The sequence below is a fragment of the Rhyacophila brunnea genome, unplaced genomic scaffold (genome assembly GCF_057557595.1).
Source record: "Rhyacophila brunnea isolate RB1 unplaced genomic scaffold, BYU_Rbru_1.0 scaffold_15, whole genome shotgun sequence".
In the NCBI taxonomy this organism is placed as follows: Eukaryota; Metazoa; Arthropoda; class Insecta; order Trichoptera; family Rhyacophilidae; genus Rhyacophila; species Rhyacophila brunnea.
The window spans coordinates 39,126,393-39,154,007 of NW_028232806.1; the positions used below are offsets into that span (position 1 = coordinate 39,126,393).

Here is a 27,615-nt window from a genome sequence, read left to right on the forward strand (position 1 = left end):
TATTTCAATGAAAACAAATACCTATGACTGATAAAGTTTAGTGTGCACTATTTATGGCGGATCTTAACAGCCTACCTCCACCCTTCGCCACTGCTACATACAGTTCATGGTTGTATCATCCTTGCTACGTATCAACTTCGTAGAATTTATGTTCGAGGACCCTTTTCCAATATTATCCTTTCAAAGATATATGGAATATCATATTATTATCTAGTGACTGGTTAGGTAAAAGTTTACTTAGCGCGAAGGTGCTGCCTCTTTCCAGTCCCATTTAACCGCGTACAAAAATGTATCATTTTATAAATAAAATTATTTTAAACTTACATAGGTATTAATAAGTGACCCAAGACTCAAAAAATAATACATAAGTAGGTACTATTGGTATTCCTGCATATTTATAAAAAAAAGTTAAAAAGTTAGATTGTGCAAAGTTTCGACAAGGTGGTTCGCTATCATACTAAGCAGCCATGAACCTGCAAGGGTTCTTCGAAAGGTTCCGAACCCTCAAGAGGAATAGATACACCGTAGTCTTCATCATCTATGTGGCTTTTTTCCTAGACAACATGTTGCTCACAGTGGTGGGTAAGTACCCATCTATAATAAACTAAGTAAATAATTGTATTTATAATGTTTTACTGTAGGGGTTTTGTATAATTTTGAAGATTTTTTTTTATCTTGTCCAATTAAATCGTTAAAAATCAACTCCTGAAAAATGTTAAGATATCTCGCAACTTGTAGAAAGTTCATATTATTTTCCGTCCAAAGTAAAAATGGTTTGAAATTATTAGCATAATAAAATAATTCAACATGGGGGGCAACTCTATCTGGTAGGCCACATCTCAATGATGTAAGACACCCGACTACCCAACTTCAATTCTTCACCCAGGAAAAAGGTAATAGTATGTAGAAAGAGAGACCCGCGTCAAACAGAGAAGAGTGGTGATCCATCCGTGGTTGTAATACAAATGATGATGATTATTTTGTTGACCACTACAGCTAATTATATTAAAATTAATTTCGCGGCCTAGCAAGTCGAAGACCCTGTGTTCAAATACATGCTAGATGGAAACACTTTCATTTTTGTATAGCTCTTCCCTTTCAACATCATCATCGGCCAGAATCTATCCACTGCTGGATGAAGGCCTCTCCAAGCTGATTCCACTTATCTCGGTCCTGTGCATTGCGTTGCCACGTACTTCCGCAGAACTTTATCGTTTCATCGATCCAGCGGCCTCTACCTTGCGGACGTTTTGTACCTCTCGGATACCACTGGACGACTAAATTTGTCCAACGATTGTCTTTTCTTCGAGCTATGTGTCCAGCCCATCTCCATTTGAGGCTTTCAACGAATTCTATCTCTCTTTACTTTACACTCTCTAAATCTTAGAGAATATGTTATCTCTGATTAGTTGTCATTTGAATGGCATTAAGCGATTCTAATAAAAATCCGTCGAAACCAAAGATGTTAGAGACACAACCTTAATACACAAAATGAACTGGAATTTATTTTTGATTATTAAAGGGAAATCAAAGAAGGCTTCATTCAAACTCTCACGCTACAACAATTTTATAATAAGTAAGTTCATATGCTCGACAAGAAGTGGATAGGTACGATGTTAAAAATGTGCCCGAGAAAAAATAATCTATCCCTATTTCCCTCCAATTGCCCTACTCCAAAACCCTATTTAAACTTTATTGTAAATGTAGGTAACCTATCAAAACCTGAGTACCTACTCATACTTGAAAAAGTTTACCATGTGAGCGAAACACCTGTCGTAAAAATAATATTATGTATATGTGGTGAATAACAATCAAGTGTAAACACCCATAATCCATCGTATACTATAATTTAAATGTTTTTTCTTTTATTTCAGTTCCGATTATACCGGATTACTTGCATGCGACATCTCTAAAAACGTTGTCGAAATCTGCCTTCTATGACAACGTTAAAAATCTCTGGACTCAAACACCAACAGTTGTTGGTCCAGTCAACAGTCCAGTTGACTCAACCGAGAATTCAAAACCAGATAACATGTCACAGCGTTGCATTGATACAGTGATACCTAAAACCACAACCAAAATCTTTCTTCAATCTGGTAGTAGGAAAACAGGAGACAATGAATCCAAAAAACAATCTGTGACGATGAATACCCAAACTGATAACGATAATTATATTCCAAAAATATTTCCCAATGAAGGACACAATGCTAGAATAAGCCAAAATAGTAATGAAGTCAAGGAAAAATTGAGCAAAAGTATATTTAGAGAAGGCAAAAATTATAAGCCAGAAAATTTGGTCAAAATTCAAGATCAATTTATCAAACTCAACAAAAGAGATGCGTTTCGAAGTTTAAGAGCCGTGTCTACTTTGGAAACAATTTTGGAAGATGATGACGATGATTTTGAAGAAATTGAAAGAGAGAATGGTCCGGTAGGAGTTCTCCTGTCTTCAAAGGCTTTAATACAACTCGTTCTGAACCCGCTGGTCGGAGTGTGGACCTCACGCGTTGGGTACAAAGTTCCAATATTCTTCGGCAGTGCCAATCTACTGATTGCTGCATTGTGTGAGTATATACTTTAACTACTATATCCATATGTTGAGTCCACAGTGGACTACTGACAGAATGCCCACTTGAAAAAAATAGTGGGTCGTGGGTTTGAATCCAGCAGCAGGTTGCAATTCACAATATGTATCTACATCATCAGTCTAGAATTCTAGATCAATCCACTGTGGGATGAAGACATTTTTGAGTTGATTTAGTTTCTCTTGGTCCTGTGTAATGCATTGCGAATTAAGTACTAGCTAGTCATCAGTCCTCATCCAGCGATTGTCTCTTCATCAAGGTTCATTATAGTCTATTACTTACTTTGTATAGATACCTGCCAAGATTATACAGTTATTATAATTCTGTTTTTTATCTTTACGCGTCGTGCTCAGTATGCACTTACGTTCCCCTGAAAGCATGCTAGGCAAAGGGTTGAGCAAACGGTTAACAACCATTCCGTGTAAAAGTTCTAGTACTTAAATACCATAAAGTTTGACAACCTCAAATCGGTGGAGGCTAGGCATAATATGCTTCATTTTGGAGTGAACGGGGTGTATACTCCATAAGGTAATTTATGATAATAATTTATAACAATAACACCCATAATTGCTGAATTTCTCTAAAGTTCAGAGCCATTTTGTGATACCTATGATCCGACCAAGTTCTTTGACATAAGATAATTCGTCAAAAGAAATGCTCGATTTTCACCCTCTTGAGGCTCGCAGGTCACGTCTGCTTTTAGGACACCTTTGCCTGCTCTCACAAGGGTTGGTATCCATTCCTGACTTTTTAAACAATTAGTTGAATTTATATATTATCTATTTCAATTACATACGTTGTCGCAGCTATGACATCTTCTGTTTCCTTGTGTCATACTTATCACTTGTCACTTGTATCACGGACCGTTAGTGAGGCGTGCGAGACTAATCAATGCCCTACCCCGCGCTATGTGTTTTGTCTTTGGTATTTTATTTTATTGTTTAATATTATTTATGTTTTCATAATATCTGGTAAAATGAATGGGATTTGTTGTCTTGAAAATAGGCAGCCAGGTCGGTTAGGTTACTGAAACGTGGGTTTATTTGCGTATTGAACAATTTGAGGTTACTATTTCCAAATCCGGGTCATTTCAATATTGTCCAAAAATGAACCATGAATTGTAAAGAAAATTTTTGTAAAAAAAAATACATTTTAAAATAATTTTTAGGTAGCAATCTGAAACCTGGCTTCATTACATACAAAATATCATTCCAAAATAAAATGAAACTTTCAAACGTGGTTTATTCCACAATTATTTAGTTTCAAAAGACGGATCGTTTCACGTTAGCCAATGGGGGGCTTAGCTTTGGGGTCATGTTGTTAAAAGTGTCCTGTACAATTTACATGACAATTATTGTGTTGTGACCGCTCCTCATATCATTCAAGTTTAAAGGTGTTTTTTGATTAATTTAAGCAATTATTTTTATGTTTTTATGTACGTTATTGTTTTATCTGTTAACGGAAAGGAAACCAGAAAAATGGCAAATAAATGAAGCCAAACAACTTCGGTGTTTACCCACAGTAAATGTCATCAAAATTATTATTTTATTAATTTAATGATTGACGAGAGTTTTGAATAATTGAAACTGGCCATAATTGTTATCCAAACATTGTCTGTAACATTTTAGTGATATGACATTTGGTTACATACTTTCAAATTGCTAAGTTTCAAAAATAGCTCATTCCAACTGTCACTTTCAAACTTGGCTTGATCCAAACATTAAATAATATATGAATAGATTCTTTATTAATATAGAAATGAATAGGTTTCCCTTTGTTTTATATGTTAACTATTATGCTACACTACAAATTAAATAAAAAATCATACAACCTAATCTTATATTTGTCTGTATAACAGTTTATTGCATTTTTCCGCAAAATGTTTTTGGGAATAAGCCGAGTTTGGAAATAGTAGCCTCATTTGTATTGTTTTGTCCAGTGTTTGCATACAGCGAGTCGTACATCGCGCTGGTATTCGCCCGCGTAGTGCACGGGGTGTGCTCTTCCTGCGTCTGCGTGTCAGGCATGTGTCTGGCGGCTGACTCCTTCCGCCAGCACGAAGGCGAGCGATCTCGCGCCATGGCAGCGCTGCTGGGAGGCGGCGCCCTCGGAGTCCTGGCCGGGTACCCGCTCGGGGGGCTGCTCTACGAATTCGTAGGGAAGAAAGCGCCCTTCTTGGCTATCGCAGTTATGGCAGCTATGGCACTGGGTAAGTATTATAGTCAAGTGAAACTATTGTCTTATCTCTGTGAAATGCAGCACACTCATACAATCTGTTATTATTTGGTCATTGTCATTAGGTAATTCAAGAAAATGATTAATTTCCAAAGTGCCAGCTGGAGTTTTTCACATTATCTATTTTATTGTAGGTAGATAATCAGTGGTGTAGTACTAAATAAAAAAGTGCCAGTCCAAAGTTGTTGAATCTTCTTCCAGATGGAGCCTACTGTGGTTTCCCTATAAAATCACTAAAGCAAGTTCCAGTTCGACGTAATTGTCATTTTTGTATGGAAGAAAGAAATAGCAAATACGGTAATATTGAGAATATGATATGTATGAAAATTAGAGGTTGTGAGGTCCTCCTTTTTTGCCTCACTTCAGGCTCTATCTTTACCTATACAAGAAGGTTTTCTTCTATATCTTTGGCTGGGTCGCTGTTTTTCTTTTAAATCCTAATCATTTCATTGGTAGGTACCTGCTTATCTATAGCAATCACATTGACATATTCCACCTGCGTGAGGATGAGTATTATTATAGGTGGGCATTGTTTTATAAATTTTTAAAATAGGGTCTGCTTAGCTCATTCGGTGAATCTAATTTATAATTTTTTGTGTTTACACTTTTCTACTGTTTAATAACTTAATACAGATCTATTTCTTTTTTTATATATGTAATACTGTTTTAATAATATTTCTTTGCTTCTAAATATGATGTTGTGAACGTCTTAAATTATGAATTTGTAATGTTCACTATAGTATGTAAAAATAAATAAAATTTGAATTTGAATGACAGCAATCATAAAAAAAACAAAAGAAATGGGATGCAAAAAATCAAAATTGACAACGCTGAGGAAAAGAGCAATAGATCCTCTCATATACACTTCGGAATTGAACTGATTAATCGATTTTCTTATAGTTTTTTGCAAACTATACAAGGTTTTTTCAGCTTACCCGATTTTTTCCCAAGTTAAAAATAACAGCAACACAATTTTCTATAGTCAAGGCATTCTGAATTATTGTGAGTAACATAATATTTATGAGAACTAGGTGCCTACGGAAAAAGTGCTGGAGCACATTCCGTCCTGGAAGCCAGGTCGCCGACTCAGCTGCACTACACTCATTATATATTATTCAGCATTATATATTTTTACAAACCTTATTTATAATGCATAAAATGATTATTAAATTAAAAATAATACTTTTTTCTTTAGTTTTGCAACTAATATTTTTGGATTTCGACCCAACAATGGAGGTGAGACCCGTTTTGAAATATATTATTATACTAAACATGTATGTATTGTAACAAAACTACTATTCTTATTCTTTGCTGTTATTTCAACATCTTGGACATAATATTTTTTAATAATATCTATGTTTGTATTCTTTAATAAGAGCTATTTTATCTACATACTTTTTCACAGTAATATAATAAACCATGACCGAATTGCCTTTATGCCATTTTCACTAGGTGACAAATAGTAGGAATAAAGAGAAAGTATGAATAAACTAGATTTTGATAAAACAATAGAGATTAAATTTATTAACACAATATTTTCTATGTCACCTCGGAAACTAAAGGCTGGTTCGGATTAGTCGAGTGGCGAATGATTGAGTTACCCCTAAATGATTTAGTAACTGAAAAAGACAAGACGTGTCCGAACACAGTACATTAGTGAGTGATGTGTCAAAATGAATAGAGCACTGTTCAGACTTGTCTCGTGGCTTGTTTGGTATTTAGTGAGGTGATGGTGGTGCTACTCAACCGAAAAATTAGAACAAAACAGATTGACTCCACTAAACGATTTTACTAAATTACTCGACTAAATTTATCTGTTCATACATGTTTAGTTACTAAATTACTCGACTAATCCGAACCGGCCTTAAGAGTATAACACGTAATACGTACCGCCATCTGTGCTAATTATCATTAATTAGTAAACAGTAATATTAAACTATTATTAATAATAGCTAGGTTCAAATACCAGATGAGGCCAAAGTATATTATTATTTATGTAATATTTTTTAATTTTAAATACTTTTTATTATCAGGGCTTCAATGTAATAGGTATTCTTATTCGAAATGAAACAGGTACCTAGCTATTTTATTACCAGTTTGAAAATGGTATCTGAAGAAAAATGAAAAAAAAAACACTATGTCCGGAATAGCGTAATTGCCAGCATGCACGTCTGCTATTCGAGTGTTCTCAGTCCAGCTTCATCTCGATTGCTGTCGATACTTAATTTTTCAGTTTTCAAGTTAATCATTTCATCATGCATCAATGTATTTACTCAATCGGTAAATTTTGTATAAAACAGTTTCAATTCAAAAGTAGGTATGTGCAACAGACATCAGTGGCGAACAGTTCACGTAGGCTGTGGAGATCCGATATTTAATAGTGCACATTTTGTCAGTCATACTATTGTTTGTTTTTGAAAAAAATATTTTTCTATCTATAAAACATCTAAAATTAAGTATGATTTAATAGTATAATTTTAGATAGATAAAAGAATATTTTTACCACGTTTTTCTTAGCTCGTATTCTTGTTTGTCCGGTGGTTGTTTGTCTAGTACTCGATTTTTAACTAACTTCCTGACTAGCTAGACATTTGAAACTTTTAGAATATATCAGAACACGATGCCAATGCATTATTTTAATACTTTTAGCCATCTGTAAGTAGAATTGAATTCATTTTCATTTAATTCTGTTTTGTATGAAAAGTTATTTCGGAAGAAATCTGTAATCCAATCCACTATTATTGGTTGCTAAGGGGGTGGTCCTAGCAACTAAATTATTAATATATACGTGCGTTACTACGGAAATCAAAATGAAATTTCAGTATTCTATATTTGTTTGTTTGTTTGTTTTTTATTTACTTCATATCAAGTACAAGTTTGAGCATATTGAGCATAATAATTCAACAGAAAATTGAAAAACGTTGTATATAAAAAGTTCTTTTTATCTTGAAATTATTTATCTCTATCTCTTATCTAGTATGGTTTAATTATTGAATTTTAAACACTAACCAACACCATCTGCAATTTTTATTCTTAGTTCAATGAAAACAAATAAGTAGTATGAGTGACAAAGTTTAGCGTGTACTAATTATGTAGGACCTCCACAGCCTACATCCACCCTTCGTCACTGACAGACATTATAATAATAACTAACTTATAATAAGTAGTAGGTGACATTTTGATTTTTTTATTAGAATGTAGAGCGTGAAGCACCGACAGTTTGGTGGCCTCTCGTAACGGACAGCGTAATCATCATGGCAACGGGAGCCATCTTCATTTCTACTTCCGCCATGGCCATACTCGAACCCTGCCTTCCAATATGGCTGATGACGCATCTGAAGCCGGAGGTAAGCGTACCCATCTTCAGTCGTAGATAACATTTACTGCCATGTATGTGGCGTATTGTTTCTTTTATACAACAAATACATTTCAATATTAATTTGAATTCCCTATATATAAATTTGGGTACCTATTGTCTGTAATGAGTTGTCATTAGAGACTTTGGACTTCTTTTTAAAACTAGATTGAAGAATGAAGCATTCTGATATTCCAGCGGCTGGAACCCATTGTAGAAGGAATACTCGGGCACTACCAAGGAGGCTTTCGATGAGGGAGATCATGTGTTACTCAAATATTCACTCTAAGGCAGATTCCAGAAAAGACCACTGAATTCAATATTAACACGTATCGCCTGTTCATAGATTTTAAGGCAGCTTATGATAGCATTAATCGAAACCGGTTATACGAGAATTTGAAATTCCGACGAAAACCATTTAACTTGTAAAGATGACAATGACACCAGTACAATGCCGGGTGAAGTTTCAAGCGAAAATATCCGAGCCATTTATATCACTGAATGGCCTCAGGCAAGGTGACGCTCTGGCATGCCTTCTTTTCAATATTGCGCTAGAAAAGGCGATACGGGATGCAAAGATTGATGCCTGTGGCAGCGGCATGATATTTACTAAGCCTGTGCAGCTGCTGGCGTATGCCAATGATATCGACATCATTGTAATATCAGAATTGGCGCTAAAAAAGGCATTCACAGCACTAGAAGCCTCTGCCAAAAGAATGGGCTTACAAATAAACCAGGCAAAAACTAAATACATGCCTGTCTATGTCACACAACGAGAAGGAGCACCAAAGTTAGATATTAGAATATGGAACACATCAGAAACAGTAAAAATAGTTTGATTAAAAATTACTAGCTAGTGTAAATAGCTTAGAATTAAAATTTGTAGAGATCTAGGCCATTTAGGAATTATTCCTAAATTCAAAATTATAAAAGATGCTCAACAATATTATTGAAATTTCACATAAAACTATCGACGCAAAGTTGTTTCGACATGATTAAGTATTGTACTTACTACACTACATTTAAATTCCGCACACAGAATTGATAAACCCACCTGCGCATCTATTCTATACACAAGGCTGCTATCGGCACCTATCGAGGCTAGTTTATCATATTTATGTATTGAGGTATTATAATTGTTACAATAAGTTAGCCGTCTAAACTGTTTTTTTCGCTCTAAAAATGAACACAGCCAAAAGAGAGGTGCTGTTAAAACATAGCCGTTTGACGGTTCAGACGGTTAACTTATTGTAACAATTAATTACCTCAATACATAAATATGATAAATCATCCTCGATAGCCACCTTGTCTATAGAATACATGCGCTAGTGCAACTATGATGAAAAGTAGATTGTTTGCTTTCTAAAACAATATATTATATTATATCCGTTTAGATTTATCACATGTCTCTAATACCTTTTAATTATATTCTACAATAATATTCCTACATGTTTCAAATTATGTATCGCCAATAAACACTTTTTACAAACAAACATTGCTGAGATAAAATAAAATCTGTTTATTTATCATATAGAAGTGGCAAATGGGAACCGTGTTCATACCGGACAGTATAGGTTACCTACTGGGAACTAATCTCTTCGGTGCTGTTGCCTGCAAAGTTGGACAGTGGAAGGTCTCCGTTATCGCTTTGCTGCTGACAGGCGTCACAGCTTTCATGGTGAGGTCTTTTATCATCTTTCTTAAGAGTTTATACCATAGGAGAGTATTATTGTTAACGTCATCGTTTTAAAATTAAAGACATGTGTGCAAGAACAACGTACATGCAAATAGTTGATTCTGAGATAATCGCCATGATTATATTTTTACACAGTGTAGGTCCTCGTAGTTCAGTGCATAAAGTGCTGGCCTTTCATCTGGGGGACCCCTGAGTTCGATTCTCGGTGAGGTCATAGTAAATCTATGTGATTTTCTCAAAGCCTGGGTGTTTGTAATTGTTTTTAACCTAATTCATTATTAAATACACCAGTGGCAAAGGTAGGCTGTTAAGATCTAATATAAATACACCACAATAAACATACATGTTTGTTTTCATTGAACTAAGTCTACAATTTACAGATGGTGTCAGTTCGTTTTTTAAAATTCAAGTAAACACTGCGAAACCAAGCCATAATAGATAATAGTAAAAAAAAACCATCTATCTATAAAATATTTAAAATTATGGCGTTAAACCATACATGATTTTGGATATTTTATAGATAGAATATTTAAGACAGGGCTTAATGAATTTAATATACGAGGGTGGGTCAATAATTCCTTAGAAAAAAGCATTAAAACAGTTTTTATTTTTGTATTTTTTTTTTATTTCTCAACATAATCTCCTTGGAGCTCAATACACTTGGTTAGACGTTTCTCAATTTTTTTTAAACCGTCAGAAAAATAAGTTTTCGGAAGGTCCTCAAAATAAGCATTTGTCCGATCGATGACTTCTTCATTTGAAAAAAAACGTTGTCCACTTAGCCATTTTTTTAAGTTTGGGAAAAGGAAAAAGTCACTGGGGGCTAAATCTGGCGAATACGGTGGGTGGTCGACCAATTCGAACTTCAATTCTTCAATTTTAGCCATTGATCGTAAACATGTGTGAACACGGGCATTGTCCTGATGAAAGAGGATTTTTTTCCTGTTTAAATGAGGCCGTTTTTCTTCAATTTCATTTTTTAGCTGGTCCAATATAGATGCATAATAATCCCCTGTTATTGTTTTTCCTTTTTCCAAATAGTCAACGAAAATAATTTCACGTGCATCCCAAAATACAGTAGCCATAACCTTACCAGCTGATTTTACGGTTTTTGCCTTCTTTGGACATGGTTTGTCTTCGCAATCCACTGCTTTGACTGTTCTTTCGTCTCGGGAGTATAGTGGTGTATCCATGTTTCATCTACAGTCACAAAGCGACGAAAAAATTCATCCGGATTGCGTTGCATGAGCGACAACAGGGCTTTAGAGGCCACCACCCTATTGCGTTTATTGTCGACTGTGAGCAAACGCGGCACCCATCTTGCAGAAATATTTTTCATGCCCAATTTGTCATGTAAAATAGAAATGACGCTACCTTTTGAGATCCCTGTAACCTCAATTATCTCACTCAACTTTAATCTTCGGTCACTTAACACCATATCGTGGATTTTATTGATCATTTCTGGTGTAGTCACCTCTACAGGACGTCCTGAGCGTGGTTCATCCTTTGTTGATGTACGACCACGTTTAAATTCATTTAACCAGTTATAAATAGTTGCAAGTGAAGGAGCAGATATGCCGTGAACTAAATCCAACTCATTTTTTATTTCCTTTGCTGTTAACCCTTTTATATTAAAATGTTTAATAACAGCTCTAAACTCAATTTTCTCCATTTTCCATTTTTCCATTTTCCACAAGCAAATTTTTTTTTTAAATGTACGAGAAACACACAACAACCCGACCAATCTGATTGAAACTTCGCAGCATACTGAATCGGTAGTGCCGCTGCATGAAAACAAACCGCTTACAGTACTAGTCGCGCCACCTGTCGGCTTTTCTAAGGACTTATTGACCCACCCTCGTAATATGATATATATAATGAACCGACAATATGTGTAATATGTATTCTTAATTCAACGAAAACTAATAAATATGAATGAAAAAGTGTACACAATTTTGTCGTATCGCTCAAAATATACCAAAACTTTTATGGTTTGGTTTAGGCAGGATTTAATTGATTTTTAAAATTTAATCAGTATCGTTTCTAATGTAAATCGTAGTCTTAGTTCAATAAAAACAAGTACGTATGATTAACAAAGTTTAATGTGCACTATTTATGGCGGATCATAACAGCCTACCTCCACCCTTCGCCACTGAAATACACTACTGTCATTGGCCTCATTGGAAATTGATACAAATTTGAAGCAATGAAATAATTTAAAAAATATAAAACCTAATAATTCTATCTTTGTTTTCGTCTCATTCACTGGTCTTGTCATCATGATGAACATGTTTACTATCAAAATTAATGACATTTTTAAGCCGTTCTGCACCATTTGGAGATGGATAGACTTTGAAATTTAAGCTCTTTGCAGATAGAGGTCCTGTATTTTTGGAAATTTTGACCAATGCCCATGTTTTTTCGGATATTTTCTATTCTGGTGCTTTCCATGTTTCTCTTCTGGATTTTCTCCCGGTAAAATCAATTTTTGGACAGCTCAAAGCCGTATTTCAAATATTTGTAATACCAATAATAAAAACCGTTATAATAGAAACAAAAATAAAATTACCAATGCTACTGTAAAAAAAAAACAAAATTTAGAGACACTGTGTGTATTGATTCAGAGTTGTATACTGCATTCAGCTGCCATAAGAGAAGAAGATTTGAGAACAGTGGTGTAGAGATTTACAATTTCAGATTTAATTTTGAAGATGATTTACTCAATACTATTACCTATGCATTTGGATGATTTAACCCTAAAGCTCCTCAGTCGATTGACATCATGGCTTTTTTGACAGATACCGAGTGCAGAATCGATCCCTGAGCTGCTTCTTCCGCACTTTGGTTTGGGGCTGGGGATTGGCGCTCTGGACGCAGCGGTGGTACCCCTTCTGGCCACACTGGTAGACACTCGCCACGGCCACACTACTTGCTATGGCGCCGTCTTTTCTCTGCAACAGACCGCTGTCAGCCTGGCCTACTCGCTTGGTAATTAGAGAATTTATAATACTTTCATTAACTAAGTTTTCTATAAAAGTGATGATTGTAAAAGAAACTTTTTTATGAGGAATGCTTGAATCTCTGCTCACTAAACAATGAAAATGTGATGATAATATTGTTTCAGCTCCGTTAGTGGGCGGAGCTATGGCCCGAGGTGTCGGCTTTGCTTGGACGCTGCGAGGGTTAGGATTCCTCAATATCCTCTACAGTTCTATCCTCGCCTATCTCGCCTGGAAATTCACATCTACCATTCAGGTAACAAATATATACTCTTCAAGCATCACATGTCCTGATTTTTTTCCAAGGCCACACTAAAGCTAAAATACCTTGCAATTTGGTTACTAGTTTAAATGAAGTTTTTTATACATTGAACCATTTCGTGACAAATCATCAACCCTGAGACGGCATTCGTTGTTCTCATGCAGGGATTTAATTAAGGAATATTTGTATAGATTACTAGATGCTAGATGGAGCCTTCTGTGGTTTCCCAATCAAAATCGCTGAAGCAAGTTCCAGTTCGTAATAAGTGCCATTTTTATGTCTTCAGCTTATATAACGATCAATAGATTAGTGACTGACAACTATAACTTGAAGTGCGCCTGTGTGAAGAAGTAATAGGTTGCAATACTCATATCGCGTTAGTAGCACCGACGTCACACATCAAGTTATAATTGTCGGTCTATAGTGGTACTTTTTTGCTTTAAGTACTTTCAAATGATAAGGCTCTATCTCTGCGAATTTTATTCAGATTTGTTTCAATACTGAAAGCTGGCTGCTTTGAAATAAAATCACAGATGTCATTTCTGATTAAAACTTTGTGATTCATAATACATATTACCTACCATTTGTCTGAACAAACCGTAATGTTAATGAATTGATTATTTTTCAGAGCACAAGGTTACTAGATTCCCACAGTAGCGACTGCGAAAACCTGAACCAAGCGATAAGCATGGCCACTTACGGTTCCACCTACCAACATGACCAGTAAATTATTGGCAAAAGTATTCACTATTTTAGTCAGTCAGTCTGCGTTTACTACCATAATACATGTACTAGCCTAATAATTAAATTATTACAAACCTAAATATTTTAATTGAAATAAGACACAACTGCGTTGGGTTATTAAGTACCTATTAAGCGTGAAATATATTATGGTGCATGTCGCTGACTATCACGTGAAATCACAGTAAAAGTGTGTATTGTCATTTTTCTTGGTGTTTAAAATGTTATCAGACTGATGCTCCCATCCGGTAGCACATTTTGAACCTTTAAACGAACATTGTCAGTTGGCAAAATCTGCCAAAATCACCAAAACAACAATAAGGTCACCTCACGTTGAACTGTACTACATCGACACCTGCATTACGTTTTGAACGTTTTTATCATATTCTAGATGTCTACACTTTTTCGAATCATGTCTAAATCACGTTTTTTGTTTTTAGTGGTTGGCACTATGTATTTTCTATAATAATATTGTTTATTATCTATGGTCTGGAGGTTGGGTTCTGTTCAAAATATTATCTATGGATATAATATTGCAAGTAATTTTAACGTACGCACACGTAGAAAGTATTAAAATTAATTATTGAAACAAAGTTAACACTCGTGGCGCAGTGCGCAAGGCGCTGGCCTTCCATCACGGAGTTCTGGGTTCGATTCCCAATGAGGTCAAAATATATTTACGTAATCTAATATGTAAACTCCTCAAGCCTGGGAGTTTTATCACTATTATTGGGCTTCACGACATGTTGTGGTTTAAGAAAAAAAAAATACTAATACATAGGAGTTGGCACTCTCTATAATTGAATTTAGAGAGGTGGTGATCGTTCAAAATATTCTGCAAAATGACGAAACCATTGACTAAATTTGTAGCCGTGACAGCGTGACAGTCACATGACATGCATCTCAATTTGATCACAACTTTAATTCAATTTCATTCATTCATATGGCGGCAAGTTGAATGTGAAAGAATAGAGATAATGAAATAAAAACAGAATCATGGTCACAGTTATAAAAGCATATTGTCGAGACAACAGCACCAGATTGGCATCGATAATCTCAATCCACGCCAGCGCCTTTTCATCGAGTCGGTGGGTGGTAGTATGCAGGTATCGACATGCTCAGCGATTTTGATTTCTCTGCACTCACATAAAGGTGAGAGAAATCGAGTTTAATCCTGCTTATGCATGTTCAGGTATGTCCACAGCGTATGCTGGGTACACTTACGATGTATTTACGGGAGATTTGTTATTTTCCACTATTATTATACGCATGATAAAACATAAACATTATTGTTGAGAAATAGGTATATACATTTTAGGTATAAGTTTTTAAATAATATACTTTAACTACGTATTTAATGTTTAATATTTAATAAAGCACCAAAGGTTGTAAACTAAAATAATTATTCCTGAAATTAACTATATAATAATTGTTAATATAATAAATGAAATATACTGTCAAACTTTAATATTTTTTAATTACATATACACCCGATCCTCTTTTTGCACGGTTTCGAAATAACATGGTTTAAAAAAAGTACCGATTATTTTTTATTTACTTTTTGCTTTAACATGGTTTAAAAAAACTAAAAAGAATAAAACTATGTATGTATGCACATATTTATCATTAAATTGAGTTGCAATGGACCGCACGCCACTAGTGCATACATATGTTATATGCCGCCCAGACATTCATACGTACATACATGGCGCCACTAGTCAGTCACACCGGATTCGATACGAGAGACGAGCCGCGTGCTTCGGCGTCAGCGTCATTAAATATTTCCAGCGATGAGAGTGATTTTTCGCCAGCGAAAAACAGCAGTAAATGGGTATGTTTATTGTCAAGTAGCGACACTGAATGAATATATTTCTCTTTGCTAAATTTAATTTGAATCGAAAACTATGTATTGTATATATACATAATAAATAAGTTCGATTTATTTTGAGTTCAAGAATTTCGTATTTTGAGTTGATTTTAAGTAATGCAACCTATCTACTATTTTTGTATGGGCACCTTATCTTTTTTTACACGATTTTGTTTTGCACTGTAGTCTTTGGAAGGTATCCCCCATCTCCCGTGCAAAAAGAGGATCAGGTGTACACTGCACTCTTAACTTGGTTTCCTTTCAGCTGGTTAGCGAAATATTATATTGAAACCTTTCGACTTCCGATTATCTTCCATTAGACAGGCAGACCCGCAAAGCGAGATTACACTGCGAGAGTTTGGTGTGCTTAAAAGAAAACAGAATGGTAACTTACAGATTATTTTTTATCTACGGTTTGGTTGGGTCAGGGTTTAATTGAATTTTAAAATCTAACCAATTCCATCTGCGATTATTCTTATTTCAAAGAAAACAAATAAGTATGACTGATAAAATTTAGTGTCCACTATTTATATCAGATCTCAACAGCCTACCTCCATCCTTCGCCACTGTAACACTTTATATAAATTAATATTATTCCACTGAGCTCTCTTACAAAATTCATGAGAATGTCGACTATTTACCACACCTAATTTTAATATGGTTGGAACATTACCTAACTTAAAAACAATAACGATCACAAATCATTGGCATATGGCTTGGATGTCACACCCGCGGCAATCGAGAGGAACGAAGACGGTGCACTCCAGTCCGGGCGGGCAGTATCTCTCTCGGCACGGATTTGTCAGCTCATGACACGATCTGTAAGCTAGAAATAAAGACTATGTGTGAATGTGTTGTATGTATTGTGTATTTAGTCGTTTGTGGCAGATATCTGACTAAAAAATCAGGTTCTTCGACTGGTCGCTTAGTGAAAATTTAATACGGTAAAAATTCAAAATGGCTTACTATCTGTACAGACTCCTGCAATGCAGCAACCTCCACAGCACTGGCCGTCATCTCCGCACTAAAACCAACATAAAAATTACATTATAAAAAATTCAATCATTAACTGAGATGAATAGAAAAGTATGTGAGCTTACCCGTAGACCATAAGTAATGCAGTCTTGGGAGAAGGCTCCATTCATTAACTGAATACTAATGTATATTAAAACTAATATCTGGAAAGTCATCTGTAAAATATAAATTTAAAAAAATTAATAATCTGCCAAATGTAATGTGCCTTAGGCATAGCCTCCACAAGAGGGGGGCTGATAGGTCTCTAGACTGGGGGCCCGACTTGGCGAGTCGAGCAATGAAAAATGAAAGTGTGAGCACATTCATACAAAATCAAAGCGCAAAGGTTTTAAAAATATTGGACACTATATCTAATTAACATTTACTGTAGATTGTTAGTTTGTCTTCGTGTACATCGGCCATGGCCCCCACATCCTGAAGTGGGCCCCAAGGCTAGAATCGTTGTCCAGCCCCCCAACCTATCGCCAAGGTTAAAGGCAGTGTGACGCTCTACCGTAGCGTTTTCCAAATGGCAATCACGGTAAAATTAAGGGTATTTAGTGTATGTTTAATACTTACATCCACTTGAATTATGGAGTTATCAAGTAATGAATTAAAAATTACATGGTACAACGATATATTTTAAAATATTACCATTATTAAAAGAAAATAGCGACTTTTTTTACTATTAGAGCAAAATTATGATGTGTGTTTATTTCACTTATTTGGTCGACTCGCCACGCCGGGCCCCCATGCTAGAGTCCTGTCACCTCCACCCTTGTGGGGGCCATGACATCGGCCCGATGTTGTATGGGGCTGAGACAAGGACCCTGTCCTAGACTGATTTTCAGAAATAGAGTGTTTCAAAAATTGAAAATTGAGTATGGTAGCGCCAGTTTAATCACTAACTACACATATACATCATGATAAGTTGGATGTTGGGTGGGACACATACAAAGGATGAACATCAAAGTGCTGAATGTTGACAAAGTCGTTCCGGTAGGCTACAAGTTTGACGTCTGGATGGAATAGAAAGGGGCCTCTTGACTCTCAGTGTGTCCAACTGGTGAATCAATGGGAGAGGAGATGATGGAAAGCAATATTAATAACAATAATTATAATTAATGTCTTCATGACACGGCCTACAATGATAATAATATCAATTAAGATGAAAATTAAGTTTATCAAAGGAGTGTAGAAATAGAATGATATTTATAAAAAATACATTCTAAAACTACATTTTTTTTTATGTACCTTTTAAAAACCTTAATGTGATAAACAAATCGAAGAACCTTCTCTCATTCATAAGAATGTTTCAATAATTCAAAAGGATTAAGTGGATATTATAATATCATGTTTAATGGAGAATAGGCTTGAATTCTTATATGTAGCTTTAAACACTTTATGACACTTGCTCACGTTTCACTGAAACTCGATATAATCCAACATGTAAATGATATAATACCTTAAATCTTTTTATTCAAGGATGCTTAGTAGGCCACGTGCTGTAGCATTTACGATTGGCTGACTGATTATTTATATGCAATACCACCTGCTTAAATAACAAATAGATTGTTGCCGACGGTGAAATAGCTCGTAAGTCTCGGACAAACATGCGTTACAGTGGTAATTTAAAACTGTATTTTTAAAAGAATACTGAATAAAACAGTCACAAAAACAGCATGTATATATTTAATTAGGATATAAAAAGTTATAATATTCGTATTAAATAAATATATATTTCAGATTTATCACATTTAAAGATTGAATGTAAGTTTTATACGAATATACTCTTATTCGCCAGATAGGTGTTTCACAATTGTTGATAATGTGCACGGTAATACATGTAAAGATTTACAGTACATTGCAGTTGAATAAATAGATACAGGGTGTTCTCAATAATATGGAAACGAGTCATCATCATCATCGTGATCAATTTTGGGTCAAATACGTTGAAAAAAATCATTATCTATAGACATCTCGTCGCTGGAGGATTGGTTTGTCGAATAGACCAAATGTTCAGGAGACGAAAAAACAATTTCATAATCATATATTTAAATACATGGAGATATTTAAATTGTTGTTTTTACAGCATATGAATGATGTATTCATTGCCATTACAAAGTAATTTAAAGAAAAGGATGGTTCTGGTCCATTTAGAAACAAACAAACATTCTGCATTAAAAGGTCGATTTCGACAAAAACGGACATTCGACAAACCAATCCTATAGCGACGATCTGTCTTAACATATGGAAGTGTAACTGGAAAAATGTTACTGGTGCTTATCATTAAATTAGCTGTAAGTCATTTCGCATTGCAGATTCATTTGAAGCATACACCACACTATTGTGTTCTTTGATTTATTTGTTAGAGCTGTACTGAGACAAAGACGCCTTACATCAGTGTTACAAGCATAAACTATGTTTAATTAACTATTTCTTTTATTCAACGAATAATTCACAAGATTTTAAGAATGTACCATTCTAATTGTTGAACATGCATAATTCTGAAAACACTCATGAGAAAATACAGTCAATTTTAGAATAAAATAAGACACCCGGCAGGAATCGAACCTGCATCTCTTGCGTATTGCGCCCTGTGCATTACCACTATGCTACGACTGCCATAATTACTAACCGATGTCACATACACACGTTGAATAAAAGAAATAGGTAATTAAAATTATTAGCAAGTTCAAGTAAGTTACAACAGAAAATATTGGAGTGATCGGTGACGTGGGTTAGTATCTAATTAAAGTAATAAATATGTTAATTTAGAATACAAAAACCGATTGCCTACCGTAACTGAATTTGGAGAGCGCTTATGAGCAGGTATTATTAAGGCCAATAGTTAAAATTTGTCACAATTAACTCATTCACTGCGGACCTGTTAATTACTATTAATTTAGCACATTTCTATTGCAAATGTACACGTGTCGTTTCTGGTCACCAATGATGTTAAATGGTAATGGAAGTAAACTAGACTTCGCGAACCCAACAAAAAAATACAAGCCTCTCAAACTTTTTATGTCAATAAACACATTTTGTTTCCAACCAGTGAGCTGATTTTTTTAATGGAAAGGTATTTTCGTTATTACTAAGTTTGGGTAGTTTTTTCTATATACTATATGATTCTCCTCGATTTGCCGCCCTTCGAGTAACTGCCGCCCCCAAGTGACGCTCAATCTGCCTACCCCCACAGGACATCACTGCGTATCGGACTAATCTGCAAGATTGCTGATGTTGATGAGTGAACGATGTGAGTTTGAATCCCACCCGGTCCACGATTTCTATGATTTTTCTAATAGGTAAGTAGGTATCTTAAGCTTTTTCAAATTATATTATAATAAGAAAAAAATGTTGCATTCTTAAATCTTGAATATGTAAAGAAAATTGATACATCACTATGACACGGGCTGTAGTATACTATAGTAGTATCCGAAATATGTTATTTTATTACCACCAAAAAGTTTGGTATTTTTATAATACAAGCCAACATAATATGTACAGTAATATGTTAAACAGATCAACTATACTCTTACTATAGTTTGAATGCACTCACCGGAACAAAATAAAATACAATTACCATAATATGCATTTCATTCTGCATTACATTTTGTGGACAATGCAGTTGTGAACAAAATAACACACTGTAGTAACATAGCAGCAAATTGCGCACAGATGAGATAACGATATAATACCTATATACATATTCATACACAAGTTATGAATAATTTAATGCGACACAAGGTAACTTTTATTAAGAGTGTCACGATTGATGGAGCATTTTCATACGATTTAGACATTCAAATTAGATGACGCACATTAATTGTGACTAATTGATTACTTATTATATGATTTACTCAATCTAACAAACGTTCAAAAACGATTTTATTAACACCGTTAGCACTATAACCAGTGTTGTCAACGCAGCGTTTATCTTGCCCTTTGCGTTTATATTGCAAACATTGTATCTTACGTATGGTGTTAAATCTAGTGTTTTTTTTACATCATCATTAAAGTTTGAAACAGATTTATTTTTTTGATAAATGAATTTTATAGGTCATCAGTTCATAGCTAATTTGGGGAATTAGGAGTAAATTTTTCAATGTTCTGTAGAAGTTCTGAAACTCAGAACTTAACAGTATCTAACTATTGAAGGACATACATAACGATAGAGAAAAAAATCTTGAAATAAGGACGGGTCTCGAATGTTAAATTCTCAATTCTTGTGAATTATTCATTTCAAAAATTGTTTATCAAATCATTGAAGAAACTCCTAGGTACCTACAGAAAAAAAAATGTACATAATTCACTGTTAATTTTTCTCAGGCAGAGCTTAAAAAAAACTTATAGGTATTATGTCGAAGCTATGATTATTTTGCTTGTAGAGTTTTTTTCCACAGATGACAAACGAGTAAATCTAGCATTAATTCTCGCCAAATAGTTTCTTATCTTACTTCATCTGATATATTTCTGTAGACTATACTTCCGTTCCACCTCCATCTGCAGCAAGCGTCCTCCACCACCTTGGCCTTAGGGTTGCTGTGTTTCTTTTTAGACCGTCCGGACGGCTCAGTCAAGGTCACCCGACTCTCCTTTTTTCTTTCAATCTATCGAAGAAGAGCATCTCGGGTGTCTTCTTTCCTTGAGATATGGCCTGCCCAGCGGTGTCACCCCACATGTGAGAAGGCGGCGGATCGCTGTAAATTGTGTACAGTTCGTGGTTCATTGCACATGCATACCCTACATAATATTTTCCTTCTAATGATATCCAGCATTCAGCCATATTTATTTGATAAGACCCAGCTATCCGAACAATAGGTTAGTATGGGCTTGATGAGGGTTTTGTTGAGCTCTGTTGTAGATTTTTTGAGAGGAGTCTTGATCTGAAGTGTCTCCGAAACGGGTGTAGGATTTGTTTGACAATGTAAATCTTCCACTCACAAGAGATTTATGATTTTTAATATAGCTAATTAAGGCATGGGTAAACTTTTGCAAGTGTAACAATTCATCAAATATTTATAACAGTCTAATAGAAATATAAATATATTAGGTACCATACAATAGAATCAGATGTAAAACTCACATAACATGTATTGAAAAACATTACGGCGAAGAATAAGAATTACCAGTGGTAGTCTAAATATAAATTTCGAGATAACAGTGCAAAGTCTGCAATGCAAGTTGACTTACATCTGATTAAATCATTAGCTTCAGTAGCCTATTTTCAACTTCATATTCATATATTTAAGCTATATAGATATTTTTTTCGAGATCTCCGTCCATAACAGGAACGAAGTAGCAATGGCTGACGATTCAACAGACAGGTCCAAAACTTGGACCGACTTCAGAAATTTTCAATCTCGTGCTCGTTTCATGCTTGCTGAAAATATGTCCATAATAATATATTTTTACGGAGGGGAATTATGTTAATTTTGATTACATGTGCATGATAAACGTGAAGTCATTGTTGGCAAACGCTGTGTAACGTGCAACGGCTAGATGCGACTCGCTACTGACTAACTAGAGCTACTGATTTCTCTGACCCCCTATTCTCCTGGGTACATTCCCCATGTCCAGATACTACACACTTACATACTAGTGTTCATACTAGACGTGCTGCTATAACCACTGGTAAGATGCTCATCTATGAGTTGATGCGACCTGTCGCATACACAAGTTACTATGTTGTTCGTGTGACCTAACGGTTTTAATTATTAGAAGTGTCCATTTGTGTTATTTGCGCCTGACTATCCTATCTTATTCGTGGTTTTTCCCTCTTGACTAAGGATCGTTGAACACTTTGAAATACAGTCATCTTCTGAGTGACTAAGTATCTCCACTCTCGCACAGTCCTTTGCTTCTCTCAGGGTGGAGTGAAAGCTACCCCCGATGAGCCCCGTCACTCGGTTGCTCCAGCGTGTCGACATTCTTCCTCTGTTTCACCTTTCTTGGAGGCTTTTAGACCTATTCAATATTAAAGGTGCTTTTATCTAAAATGTTTGTTGAGAGCTGCAAGAAATATGACAATAAAATAATACCTACCTACGATGGATCAACTGTAGAATTTGATAGCTTCTAGAATTGCCCGCAATGATGTAGCCAAGACCTGAACAATGGGGTTAATGAATCCATTGTTCGATAGTTTATTGAAATTGCTATCGACCACATCGAATTTTTCTCCACGATAATAATTTTTGCTCGCAATACTTTCAATGGTATGTGTGAACTCAGCAAAAGTCATCAACTGAAAGAAAATAATAACTACATTAATTTTGTGATTAAACTATTAATAATGCGGAACGAATAAATTACATTGGCAATGTTTTTATTTTGGTTTATTTACCCGTGTTGATTTACTGCTTTTTTTATTTATGGCAAAAAGATTACAACATGGGATGTTCAAAAGAACACTAGTTTTTATCATATCTCCTGGAACCAGGCTGTAGTATAGAATTATTTTGAGCTACTCTTTTTCAAATCATACCTTACAAAAATCAATAAATAACCCTCACGGAGCCTCATTTGAGCCTAATCGAACTTTTCGTTTAGGCACGGTTTAATTGAATTTTAAAACTTAATCAATTATATCTGCAAATTGTGTTCTTAGTTCAATGACTGACTAACTGATAATGACTGACAAAGTGTAGTATGCTATATCTTTGTCGAATCTCCACAGCCTACTTTCACCCTTCGCCACCGGCGTAGACTTTTTACTAGCCGATTATTTAGCGATTATCTTGAAATTTAATTAAAATTAATTGCAAACATTTATTTAATATTCAATGTTCACCTTGATATGATATGCTAATGTAACAAAAAAAATGTAATTGTCCTATCCATCTACATCTGTCTATTTCCACTGAACCAATAAATTATTGCAGCAATGTTAAGAATACATAAAAGGGGGCAATGATGTCATGCTGGTAGATAAGCGGATTGCATGCAGCCCACACCCACAGCAGGGCCGTAAGGAGCAAACTGTCTTTTTTAAATAAAAAATGGAAATAACAATTATTCACCGACAACGGTTTTATCTTTCTAATTATTTTGTCTGTGTGCTATCTGTGTGGTCAGCCCCACCCTTGTGGGGACCATGCCGTTGGTAACAGGATTGATTCTGCGGCTTATAAAATAAGAGTGCATATCTTTATTAGTTAAATACATAGTGAAGAAGAAACAAAATTCAACTTTAAGTCTAATAACTATGATATTTCTATCACTTTTTTTCTGTTACCTATCGCCATGACCCCCACAAAGAGGGGGCTGACAGGGCTCTAGTCTGGGGGCCTAGCTCAGGAAGGGCCCGATGTGGCAGATCAGTTCGATGTGGCAGACTAGTTAAATGAGATAAACACACCGTAAATTTAAAAGCTCTAATAGTAAAAAAGTCGCCTGCGGCGCTATAAGACAAGTAAAATTTTATTTTATAATTATTTTTAGTGTCTCCTGACCAATGAAAATGACTATTTATCCAACATAGCGAAGGGTCAGATGTAACTTGGCTATCACAAAAGAGGGTCGCGCTCAGTGCTTCATAATATGATGCTGAGTGCCGACAATTTAAGCTGATTTATTTAAAAATACGAAAAATCGCTAAAAAAAACATGGAATACCCTTTATTATATGCGGAACCCTGGAATATCATTTGGGAAACACTACTATAGAACATTACACTGCCCTTAACCTTAGCGATAGGTTGGGGGGCATGCCAAATATCGTGGCCTGTGGGCCCGCTTCAAGATGTGGGGGCCATGTTTATCGCTTACCTCCCTCTAACAAGCACTCTTCGCCACCGTGTCGTACATTAAAACTGGGAAGACTATAATGATGTATTTAAGCGATATATTGTTTTGGATAATAGATAGATTCATAATTATTATATTACTAATTATACATATATTTTGTGAAATATTGATGGAAAAACCATACTATAAATTAAAAATTCCAAACCTGGCAGTCATCCATTTTTGAAGAAGTAAATTTTTCAACAGAATGTATTGCAATGTCCATCGATTTAATAAAACCTTCACAAATCGTTACACAATAACTCTTTTCAGTGTTTTGTTCATCTCCCTTTATCGTAAAAACGTTATCATTCTGTATGTATTTTGAAGTTTTATCAAGTGACTGTTTCCAGCATCTCATCCATCTCAAGTTTTCTGTGCCCTGTTTGTCGTGAGATAATAGTTTCTCAAAATTATTGCTGTCTTCATCACTGTCACTTATTGTTATACAGTTATCATCGTAATATGTCACAATATCAATTGCATTAGAAAAGTGATCTTTGTTTCTATAAGGGTTATCTGTGCAGGTCGAAAAATGTTCTGTAAATTCTTGTTGTTCGACTGAACACTGTTTGCTAGTTTCCAAACATTTAGAAAACGTTTCAAGGAATTTTGCAATCAATTCGAAGACAATGCTCGACTGTGTATTTTCCGAAATAACCTGTAACAAATAAAATTCATTAATCAAACTGATGTTTATGTACATGGTAGAACTCCATTATGGATTTAAAATAAAGTTTTGGTCAATTCTATTATTTTTGAATTACAGTACTCTCTCAGTAATCCGCCACCCCAAAAACGAGACAAGTGTCCAATTAGTGAAAGCGGCGGATTATCGTGCATACAATATACAAAATATGGTAAAAATTACAACAGGTATTTCGTAAAAATAGTTTTTTTTGTTTGAGAAAGTTGTACTAGCCAATTAGTTTTATTTATAATCAAAATCAAGTATTGACTAAATTAAGTATACATATTTATAAACTAAGTTTATTAACTAAATATTAAACAGTAAATCACTTGACACAACTGGTTGTTCATGGCTCTCAATGGCTTAGGATTTCTGGCTTTCCCTATGACCAAAAGCTTCAGTTTGTGTGTCCCGGTTGCATTGGAGTATGGCATAATTGTGATGCGGTCCTTGAGCACCTTCCTCCCTGATACATTACTTTCTTCGCAATAAACGTACGTTTTACGAAGGACAAGTTTTCAAAATAAATCCGTCTCATCTGCATTGTATAATACTTATATGCAGCGGACTACTGAATTTGAAAATCGAATACCGGCGAATTATAGAGCTTGATTTTGTGCTTTCAACTAGTTAAGATAACGGCGGATTATAGTAGTTGTCGGATAATCGAGCGGCGAATTACTGAGAGTGTACTGTATTGATATTGTCAGCGGTTTCAGAATATAAACACATCCTCAAAATGATGCAACAACTAAAGTGAATTCTTGGTTTGAATATCATGCCGGAATGAAGAGACAGTGTTCATGGAAACCTATTGGTTTCGTCTCTTGTAAATGACAGGAAAGTTTTATTTTCGTATAATTTATTTGTATAATACTTTCTTTCATTGGCGATTTTCATTTCAATTTTCGAGATTCAAGAATTAAATTAAATTTGTGATTAGATTATTGATTTCTCAAGATACTGCAGAATTTTTTATTTATCTCAATTGAGGGAAATTTGATTATTTGAATGATATGATTTTTTTCTAGAATCTGAACTTGTTAAAAAAAAACACGCTGATTAACAAAAATCTAGTTTTTTCATTATTTCTCGAAATAAGAATTCTCGATCTCATGCTCTTCTAATCTTGGCCATCTCACGAAGAAGTTTCTAATCAATTTTTTTATGACTAATTATTGATGTTGGCCGCTTCCTCAATCTATTGGGTCAAAATACAGATTGAAAAAGAATATATGTGAATTTTGCCAGATTTGAACCTATGATCTACGCCTACGGTTATAAAAGCAGACACTGTCACTACTCCACTGTTAGTGTATAATAGCACCTATACATGTGCATGAATTTACTTGCACCGGTAGTCTGTATTTTAAACTATCGCAATAACTGTTTGCACGTAAAACTGCTGACTGTGTCTCGCTAATCTCATTCTTCACGATTACTCTTACGCTTACGCGAGATGTGGTGTTGTCATTGTATGGTACTATTTGACAGGTCGTGAAAATTGGTTAACCTCAAAATGAGTCTTCAGAAGCTTCTGAACTTTTTTGATTCATGGATGCAATCTTGCAATTTGCACGATAATACGTGTTTACTCATGCATTTTTTTGTTATGGCAGCGATAAATCCATGCACCTGTATGTACATGTATTAAGCAGTTAATAAGTCACATTTAAAAATGAGAATTAATTCTGTATGGCGAGTAAGTAACTTACCATCGCTACTTGATGAATTATTTCATAATGACTTGCATTCAAACTGATTTCCCCAGTTTCTAAAGACCTTTTGACAAGGCTAGCTGTTGTGGCCACTTGTTTGCCAATGTGTCCACCAAATTGTGGGTTGAATTGTCGGTCGATGGCATTTAGCTGCGTCTCGGACGACATCAAAGCGTCAACGAGGAACTGTATTACGTATTTCTCCATTTTTAATCAGATAAAGTATCGGGCACCGTAAGTAATAAGATTTAAGTGTGTTATCGGAAACATTTTACCGGTATAACCAATATCATATCATGTATTATATTCACTGTTTACTATTTTTACACTAAACTCGACAATAGTCTGATTTCGTTTGTTTATTTACAAAGAGAGATTTGACTTTGACAGCAATCTCAAGAATATTGAGACTAATAACAACACTGATAAGAAACCAGGTGTGGTAAACGTATAAAAAGTTTTATTTTTCATATTAATCTTAATCGTTTAAAAACTACTTGTTAATTAAAAATTGTAATTGAAAATATCGTAAAGCCAATAATATTATCAAAAACTGAAATAATGTAACAGCAAGAATAGAATACAGAATAGAATAAGAATAAGAAAAAAATATAGATAATGGATACTTGTCTAACTGTTTTTTACTGTTGGTTAATGAAATC

General features: G+C 34.9%; 2 protein-coding genes across 8 annotated transcripts; one reads left to right on the forward strand and one right to left on the reverse strand.

Annotated features, from left to right (window-relative positions):
• Positions 1-467: 467 nt before the first annotated feature.
• On the forward strand, positions 468-15,103 carry LOC147075312 (synaptic vesicular amine transporter-like). The gene is made up of 9 exons (XM_085942917.1): positions 468-582; positions 1,875-1,982; positions 2,310-2,564; positions 4,525-4,794; positions 8,022-8,167; positions 9,710-9,853; positions 12,670-12,859; positions 12,996-13,126; positions 13,761-15,103. The coding sequence occupies exons 1-9, from the start codon at positions 468-470 to the stop codon at positions 13,857-13,859; spliced, it is 1,458 nt and encodes a 485-aa protein (XP_085799043.1). The 3' UTR covers positions 13,860-15,103.
• On the reverse strand, positions 11,186-27,392 carry LOC147075313 (uncharacterized). Of its 7 annotated transcripts, none has more exons than XM_085942759.1 (8): positions 26,951-27,371; positions 24,711-25,205; positions 22,803-23,004; positions 20,317-21,457; positions 16,841-16,930; positions 16,707-16,764; positions 16,414-16,566; positions 11,186-12,855 (listed from the first exon to the last, which is right to left on the reverse strand). In XM_085942759.1, the coding sequence occupies exons 4-7, from the start codon at positions 20,362-20,364 to the stop codon at positions 16,442-16,444; spliced, it is 321 nt and encodes a 106-aa protein (XP_085798885.1). In that variant the 5' UTR covers positions 20,365-21,457; positions 22,803-23,004; positions 24,711-25,205; positions 26,951-27,371; the 3' UTR covers positions 11,186-12,855; positions 16,414-16,441. The 7 variants fall into 5 exon arrangements, 4 of the variants coding, with proteins under 4 accessions (XP_085798885.1, XP_085798884.1, XP_085798887.1 ...); XR_015070036.1 differs by lacking the exon at positions 11,186-12,855 and having other exon boundaries at positions 15,221-16,566; XR_015070035.1 differs by lacking the exons at positions 11,186-12,855; positions 20,317-21,457 and having other exon boundaries at positions 15,221-16,566; positions 26,951-27,392.
• Positions 27,393-27,615: the final 223 nt, after the last annotated feature.

What these genes read in the sequence shown, in the direction of transcription:
- LOC147075313 (XM_085942759.1), bottom strand. Translation starts at nt 20,364, where the DNA reads ATGCAGAATGAAATGCATATTATGGTAATTGTATTTTATTTTGTTCCG. An exon ending in TTGTATTTTATTTTGTTCCG is followed by an intron (nt 16,931 to 20,316) that starts GTGAGTGCATTC and finishes TATATTTTACAG; the next exon opens with ATGACTTTCCAGATATTAGT. An exon ending in TGCAGGAGTCTGTACAGATA is followed by an intron (nt 16,567 to 16,706) that starts GTAAGCCATTTT and finishes CTTTATTTCTAG; the next exon opens with CTTACAGATCGTGTCATGAG.
- LOC147075312 (XM_085942917.1), top strand. Translation starts at nt 468, where the DNA reads ATGAACCTGCAAGGGTTCTTCGAAAGGTTCCGAACCCTCAAGAGGAAT. An exon ending in CATGTTGCTCACAGTGGTGG is followed by an intron (nt 583 to 1,874) that starts GTAAGTACCCAT and finishes CTTTTATTTCAG; the next exon opens with TTCCGATTATACCGGATTAC. An exon ending in CAGGCGTCACAGCTTTCATG is followed by an intron (nt 9,854 to 12,669) that starts GTGAGGTCTTTT and finishes CTTTTTTGACAG; the next exon opens with ATACCGAGTGCAGAATCGAT.